We start from the raw sequence: 8,234 nt of genomic DNA on the forward strand, positions 1-8,234 counted from the left end.
CTGTGCAGTGATGTGTTTCAGAAACAACACTATCATGAAAAAGTGAACCTGGGAAGACTCCTGAATTGTTCAAAGGCTGTTTGTGCACATTCTTGCAGCTAGGCGGACTGTAACTCTGAATGTCTTGGAATGCCCGCTGTGGCTCAGCCAGAAACTGCTTTGTATGTGGATTAGAGTTTAAAGAGAAAACACTGGTTTTTGCATACAAGTGTTTTTGAGAAGCTAAGATTCTCAGCATGCTGGTTCAGTACAGTATATACATGTGAAATTAACAAAGTGAAATGAAATTGTGGTTTATTTTGCAATATGATTTTGATACTAAAATTCCTTTTCCTAGATTATAGTGGTCTTTAGATTATGTCTTCACATTTCAATGTTGTTGTATTATTGGATTGTTCTTCATTTGAACCTGATGGGAACTCCTCTTAGAGACGGGTTTGATTGTGGTGCTTCTGCAGTTTGACAAAGTCTGTGATGTGGCTGAATTTATGCAATAATGAAGTTTATATGTAGTCCTCTTTCCTCTACTATAAAATATGTGGCACATGAGCTAAAAAGGGTTGATTGGTACACTGAGTGGAGCTAAGGACTGATTAAGAAAGTAAGCAGGTCTTTCCTTGGTGATCACCCATACACAACACAGCTACATTACTACCGCCAGTCTCATTGTGCTGTCCTGCTTTGGATGTTGTAAAGATACCGGGATACAGTACATTGGTCTTCCCTCAGCACGTGTTTAGGAATATCAGTGTGGCTGTAAAAGCGAAGGTACCTTGTCTAAGAGAGGAAGGACCCTATGTTAAAACAATGAGGTGGGGAGGTGATATCTGCTCAGACCGAACAATCTCTTTTCTTACCTTTTGTTTTATCACTAACGTTCAAACATTTTTACCAGTTTTGTTTTCCTTTACATGTTATTATTTACATTTCAGTTTAAAGCATTACAATGCAAGGGCACATCCATCGTACAGGTAAACTAGATCCGACTATGGTCAGCCAGTATACTGTATCTATCCCCCTGAATAAGCTGTGGTAAAAACAACTTAAAATGAACAAAATGTGCCTGATTGTCTTAAAAAACTGATTCCATAAAAAAACCTAAAAGAAATCAAGCAAAATTTGACAGACAAAGCTTATGTTTTCATGGAGATTTTTAATGAAGATGCAATGCTCTTAACATGACTGCAATACAGGAGGTGAGATATACCAACTCAGTCAAATACGCAACATGGGAGCCAATCTTTTACATACACCCTCTGGAAACAAAGCGTTCCAGTTCCCTTTCACCTCACCCTGCATCAGTAAGATCTGCATCCGTTTCGCTTCGTTAATTTGAAAGAAAAAGACACTTAATGACATGAGCTGCCTGAGAGCGTGTGAAATGGTGGGGGTAAGCCGTGTGCTCTTCCCTGCAGCAGCCCAGGCTGAAAACGTGCTCCACGTGTTCTTCTAACAAACACATTCACACCTCTCTCGGTTCCCTCACAGTCCCATTCGCCTCCCTGCAGGTCCAGCTTATCTTTCTTTCTCATCCTGGTTTACTCAGTCAGTATATTACAGTGTGCTACATAAGACTAGCAGCAATGTCTACGTCAACTATTTTGTTACTGTAAACCTACTCCTGGTAGGTAAACTTCCAGAGAACATTATCATTTTTAAAACATTTTAGTACCCAGGAAAGCCTTTCCCCTGGTTTAGATTAAGGATTCCAATTTTTTAAAGTCATAAACTGAATGACAGCTGTGTCATATGACAGACATGCTGCTGGGATACGGATCTGCACGTGCATAGGACATTATTTAATTTTGAGCTTTCTAATTTCAGGGTGCTATTATATCCATCCTTCCATTTTCTAACCTCAACATCCGATTCAGGGTAGTGGGGGGAGCTGGAGCCTATCCCAGCAAGCAACAGGCGCAAGACGGGGTAAGGACGCCAGTCCACCATAGGGCACTGTTAGTATACAGCTTCCTTACTTTAAAAAGCAGGGCTGAAACATCTAGTTCATGCATACAAATTCCTTGCATCCAGCACTTTGGCAGCATCACTTGCCTGGTCTGGGAAACGGGGCTGTGTGCTTTTCTTCAGCACCTGAAGAAGAGGGTGGGTGCTGTGTGGCTGTGTGAGATCACAGAAAGCACACGATCACTGGTGTCAGCCCCGGTGAAGTGCCATTATACCAGACCGGGCAGCAGCTAGTTTTCTCCCTTTTCCAACCAACATAACGTGCTGTGAAAGTAGTTACAGCCACACCACTGCTGTGAGTTCAACTCTGGGGAAAGCAGTAAGGAAACAGGACAGATAAAAACCCAAATGTATTATTGGCCCCAATGGGAAAAAGAGCTTGCTTTCTATGTCCTTCCTACATGTTAAGTTTTTTTTTTGTGAAATATATATTGTCTATTCTTTGTTAGAATGTATTTTTCATCTTTATTACACACATAGTCTAATCACTACATTAAAGTTACAAAGGCTAGGACGTACTGTACAAATGTTTCTAGGTACTTTCATGTTCCCTCTTCCAAATATTTTTCTCTTTTTTTTAGATATTTTTTCACAGCTTTACACATGATAAATGTATCTGAATCCTGAAAAGAAAAAAAAAATCCACATTGCTTATGTAAGCTTATGATCTGTAGAAAACAAAACAAAGCCAATTGATAAGACGAACGACAGTCTTTTGTTTTTGTGTTTTATGTGAGTTATTAAAGTGTGCAAAGCCACTTTCATTTCATCGTTAAATTTAAATTTAATTAATTTAAAGTTGACTTTAAAAGTTCTATTTGGTTGACACATCTTTGAATAAATTTCACATTATTTTTATTTTTCTTAGCTTATGCAGGAGCTATTTTATTCACATAATGTACCAGATCTCAGATGTTTTACCACTGGAGGTATAAAATAATGTTTTAGAAAAGTAAATCTGTTGAAAATATGAGGAATACTGTGCAACGCAGAAGTTAAAGTGATCAATAAATTACTTTATTACATATAAATTACTATATTTAATAAATTGTTTTATCATAGATGTAAACAATCCTGTTTCTTTGGCTATTTTAAAGTTATCACCTAAAGCAATCTCTTGTGTGGATAGGGGATATTCTTGTGTTGATCTGTGTATGGTGTACTGTAAATTCCTGTGTATTCCTATGGTATGGTCATCTATATACTGACTGGAGCTGATGACACAGAGCTTGCCCTGGACTCTCGCGTTTTGCGACTGGGTACAGTAATAACACAGCATGAGATGCCAACTGTGGCCTCTGGCAGCTCGTCTTCATCAGTCCATTCGTTAAGATCAGGGTCATAAACCTGGATGCACTTCTTATACTTCTTTTCAATCTCATTCCAGCCCCCGAGCAGGTAGATCTTGTTATTTAGCGTGGCGGCTCCAGCCGTGCTGACCCCCGTGTGTAATGGGGCCGAGTAGCTCCACTGCCCGCTGTGGGGGTTGTAGCATTCAACCGTCAAGACGTCGACTCTCTCCCCACGGCCCCCAAGCTGGCTGCCACCGAAGACGTACGCGCGGTCGCCAAGGGACACAGCGCAGTGCCAGCCCCTGGGAGTGCTCAGGCTCGCCTTATCCTGCCAACTATCGCTGGAGGGGTCATAGGCACACACCGAGCGGGAATAGGCATTGTTGATGTAGCCTCCAGTGACCAAAATCTTGCCATCTACGACTGTGCTGGCATGACAGCATCTTGGCACCTCCATGGAGGCCTTCATCTGCCACTGGTTGGATGACGGCACGTAGCATTCAGCTGAAGCCTGGCAGCCCTCCGAGCTGCGTCCCCCCACGGCAAAGAGGAGGCCGTTGAAGACGCTGAGGCTGAAGTGGGTTCGCTTCTGGGTCATGTCGGCCAGATGGACCCAAGTGTTGAAACGAGGATCGTATCTGCAGAACATGGAGGAAATAATAAAAGATCACTTGAAGTCTGCTATGGTTTACCATCACCCTTGATTTAATTACATGGAGAGCATTGTAGGATAGCGGTATCAACATGCAAAATCCAACAGTCCCCTAGTTAATTCAATCCCATAGGATTGTGGATGGAGGCTGGCCCACAAGCCTAACTGAATTTAAAAGAAAAAAACCGAAAGCTCACCTGCAAAAGTTACTGACAGCATGCTTGGCCTGGTTCCTGGCATCATTCTGGTCTTCACCGCCAGCTACGTAAAGGAATCCATCCAGGACAGCTACACTTTGATTGAAGCTTTTCGCCGGCATTTCCGTCAGCCTCCTCCAGATGTTGTCGGGATCCCTGTAGAGAATGTCTTTGCTGAGGGACTTTTCCGTCAAGGCTGGGCGTCCGCCCACGGTGACCAAGACCCGGAAGCCACCGCGCACCTTGGTCCTTCTGGACTGCAGGAGGTTCTGCTGGTACGGGAGCAGGTGATAATTCATGGCATCGACGAGCAGCTTGCGGCACTCGGTGTCTTGCATCATCCGCGGCACGGTCTGGACGTAGTTCACGAGGTCCTGGGCAGAGATGGTACCGAAACGGATGTTATTCAGAAGGTCAGCTGCGTACTTTGCCCGCTTTTGGTCGAAATCTAGCCACTTCATCGCGATTTGGAATGCCATGATTTCAGAGGGCAGCTGCAGGGCGTCGTCCATGAGGAAATCGCTGATCTGCTCATACGTGAGTTTCAGGAACTGTTCTGTTTCCGAAAACTCAATGAAATTGTCCCTTATGAATTTCTGTGCAGCCTCTTTGGTGCTTTTGAGTCCGTACGTGTCTGCGATGTTGGCCACGTACATGCAGTTCTCCACACTGACCTCCTGCATCAAGAAATCGCAGCACATCTTAACAAGGCTCTGGATCTGCAGAAAAATGGCAGTGGCGATGGTGCTACCAATGGTGTACAGCGACAAGGTGAGCTTCCCTGAGTAGGCATATGTGATGGCTGAGGCCAGGCCAGTAGGCGATACATCGTTGAGATCCAGTCTTTGGATGGATGCATCCTTTTTGAGGACATTTTTAACGTATTCACTGCAGGAGGCCATCACCACTTTATGAACGCTGAAAGACTTCGTCTTGGTGGCCATGGTCAAGTCGCACAAAAAGCCTTCTTGCCTCGTCTTGCTCAGGCCTTCCATGAGGTTTGTCCCATACAAATCGTCAGTAACTTCAGTCGAGATGCAGCTAAACCCATTTCCCCCTTCTAAAAGAGTGTTCAGCCCATTTAGTTTGTTCATCGGGCCGTCTTCCACTATAATGGTCATTTCATTTATATCCCCTTTGTTCTTTTTAGCGCTCTTCTTCTTAGGTGCCATGACTGGAGCTGTGGGTCACAGCCAAGACCTACAAGAAAGATATATCATGGTTTTTTGTGAACGATACAAAGTTAGTATTGGGAAAGTGTGTCACAAGAAAAAAAAGACAGGCTGGCTAGGCGGAGGACACAGTGTGTTTACAAAGGAAGGTTTGGGCAGAAACACTGATACTACAGGTTTCCCTTGAGAACATGCGTATTTTGTATGGGGCAGAGACCATTAACGATGAAACTATTGTAACAGTTTCAGCAAGGAAGCCAAAATGTTTTTGTAAATTAAAATTGGGATTTGTCTTATTATGTTTGTCGCATGGTTTTACTGCGCTACAGTTTTAAAAAAAACTAGCACTATGGTCTGGAAATTCATGGTTTTCTATACAACTCACGTCACCATGATAAAACCCTATGAATGAAGACTCGATGGGCAAATTCTCAAAGATGTTGAATCACATTAACCCCCATAGGCTCCTTTTAGGAGGAGATAGGAGACTCACAGATCTCAGGCATACCATAAAAACAATATAAATGATTTTAAAAATACAATACAACGCTACATTTACTGTAACACTAAGGGTAGTCCACGCAGACAGCATGGTAGCTTGAGTTGTTTAAGTGTCACTGAACTGTTACTGGAGCGCATTCTTGCAGTCGCATCTGTTACAGTTTATCAGTAGCAGCTCCCGGAATAGCAACTCTGGAAGGCTCTCACTCAGCATTCCTTTTAAAGATGGGGTAACATGAAAGCTAATGTGCCCTTACACTCCACAAAAGTGACATTTTGTATTTTAACAAACCACTTTTCAACCACAACAGTTTAGAGCAAGAAAGCCACATTCCAAAAAAAACAAACAAACCCGCAGACAGCTGAATTTACACTACAGTTGTATTTGAACAATTCGTTGACATTACTTAAAAACGGCACTTTTTAGTCGGGCACAATCACAATGAACTGAATTTGCGTCCGAATTACAAACGAACAATTCAAACGCGTTACGTTATGAAGTACTGCATATCACACAGAACTCCTTAACACTGATGGCCTTAAAATATTATTTATACAGGGTCCATTAAAATTAGTTTCCTCACCCAAAAGGCAGAACAGTAGGCAAGGGGTCATATCGGAGAGATCCTAACGGCACTCACCTTTTAGCTGGAGGAAAGATCTTCAAAGAGAGGCAAAGTAGGTGGAAAACACCTGGTCCCTCCAAGTGGCAGTAGTGGTGGGGTAGAGAGTGAAAGATTGGCTATACCCAGTGGAGCCAAACTAGTCTGGAGATTAACTCCTCCTCTGACAGCCCGAGTGCACGACAGAGGCTGCGCGACGCGGGGAGGGCAGTTCCTAAAATACCCCCCGGGCCTGACAATAGCTGGGGCAGGAAGGTCTAGCGCGTCCAGCAAGGCGTCGTTTCATTCACAGCTTCTCATTAATTAGAGCTGTGATATTACTCCATGAAGGGTGCAGTAGCTTTAGGAAATTCTTCACAGATAAGTGGAGGTGCTTGGGGTGTCACCTGGCTGTCACCTGTAACTAACCGCGCTTTAACGGTCAGTGCGTTTCAGCGGTGTTTCAGGACAGTAAAAAAGGTGCTGGCTGGTGGCACGTGGTTGCTCCAGTTATGTAGGTCTGGGTTCGATCAATCACACGCTGTAATAAACCTAAGTTTGGCTGTTTTTAATGTACAACCTCACAATGCAAAGAAAGCGAACTATTTTTAAAAATCTCAAAGAGCCAGTTGTTGGGGGACCGTGTGACACAGACCGCTACCGCTGTAAAGTAATAAAACAAACACACAGGAAAATATTCAAAACTACCTTTGCAAGAATTGCCCAAGCACATTATGTCACGTTACGGAGTATAGCCCTGATGTGAGTGTGAGAGCCCCAGGTCGGACCGAGGCTCCGGTATGTGGTGCCGCTGGGTGGCTGCATGCGTGACGACCATGTCGAAAATACACACAAAATAAAACGCCAATTTCCTTAACGTTTCTTTAATTCTACCCGGGAGTCAACGAAGATCGTTTTGGCAATGGCGACTTACAGTATTCGTCCATGTTACTTGGATAGGTTAGTGGAATAGTCCAAATGAAATGCTGTACGGTGGGCGCACATACACAGCCAGAACCCCAACAAGGGCTCGAACCCGTCAGTTCTGGGGGCTGATCCCCAGTGCAGTGCTCGCCGTCCGCCCACTCCGGCTAACGGCTTCAGAAGGTGGCTGCGGGCAATGGTAAGGCCTTACTGTGCGTGAAAGTGTTTCTTCTTTTCTTCGGGTTCGGGTTATTAAGAAAGTTTCTGTGGCAACTTTGAAATGATTTATTTGCATTTACATATTTCTACTAGGTTTTTTAAATTAATCTTTTTTAAAGACGTAAATCTGTGGAAAGGAAGTTACAAAAGACAAAATTCAAGTGACAAACGTCTGGGAAATTGCATTTAATGTGGAGTGTTTCGTGAGGGTGATCAGGAACTGCAAGCACGGAGATGCTGTGTTTCAATATCAAAGCAGATACACGCAATAGGCAAATCAAAAATCATGAAAGCGAACATCCACAAGGGTTGAATCAATAAAATATCTAGGAATGAGAAAGAGCTTTAGGAAACGATAAAAAAATAACAGGATGCGGATAAAGAAAAGGAATAAGAGGAATTGCAAACAGATTAAATGGACATAGGAAGGCAAATATGGATATTTAAATACACTCTAAAACAAATAAGAACAGTGCTATCAATATTACAACACCAACACCAGTAAAAGACAAGAGTGACGGTCAACAGTGGGAACGTCTGAACGTCTAAATAGTTAGAAATGAGAGGAGTCACTATAACACATTAGGAATGTAAAAGATCATTTATTTAAGGATCCTCCACGAAAGCCCCTCCCCAATCCATACTCTCCCAATTTATATCCCAGCGTGCTTCCCGTACAACCCGGCGAAACTCGGAAATTGACCTGGCTT

At 43.3% G+C, this 8,234-nt stretch overlaps 1 protein-coding gene across 1 annotated transcript; it reads right to left on the minus strand.

The window, feature by feature from the left end:
• Positions 1-1,139: 1,139 nt before the first annotated feature.
• Positions 1,140-6,542, minus strand: klhl31 (kelch-like family member 31). Its single transcript, XM_088934166.1, has 3 exons — positions 6,421-6,542; positions 4,107-5,306; positions 1,140-3,895 (listed from the first exon to the last, which is right to left on the minus strand). Exons 2-3 carry the CDS (start codon positions 5,276-5,278, stop codon positions 3,163-3,165), a joined length of 1,905 nt encoding a protein of 634 aa, XP_088790292.1. The 5' UTR covers positions 5,279-5,306; positions 6,421-6,542; the 3' UTR covers positions 1,140-3,162.
• Positions 6,543-8,234: the final 1,692 nt, after the last annotated feature.

The sequence above is a fragment of the Atractosteus spatula genome, chromosome 15, assembly GCF_055471065.1.
Source record: "Atractosteus spatula isolate fAtrSpa1 chromosome 15, fAtrSpa1.hap1, whole genome shotgun sequence".
NCBI classification, from domain to species: domain Eukaryota; kingdom Metazoa; phylum Chordata; class Actinopteri; order Semionotiformes; family Lepisosteidae; genus Atractosteus; species Atractosteus spatula.

What these genes read in the sequence shown, in the direction of transcription:
- klhl31 (XM_088934166.1), bottom strand. Translation starts at nt 5,278, where the DNA reads ATGGCACCTAAGAAGAAGAGCGCTAAAAAGAACAAAGGGGATATAAAT. An exon ending in GCTGTCAGTAACTTTTGCAG is followed by an intron (nt 3,896 to 4,106) that starts GTGAGCTTTCGG and finishes CATGTTCTGCAG; the next exon opens with ATACGATCCTCGTTTCAACA.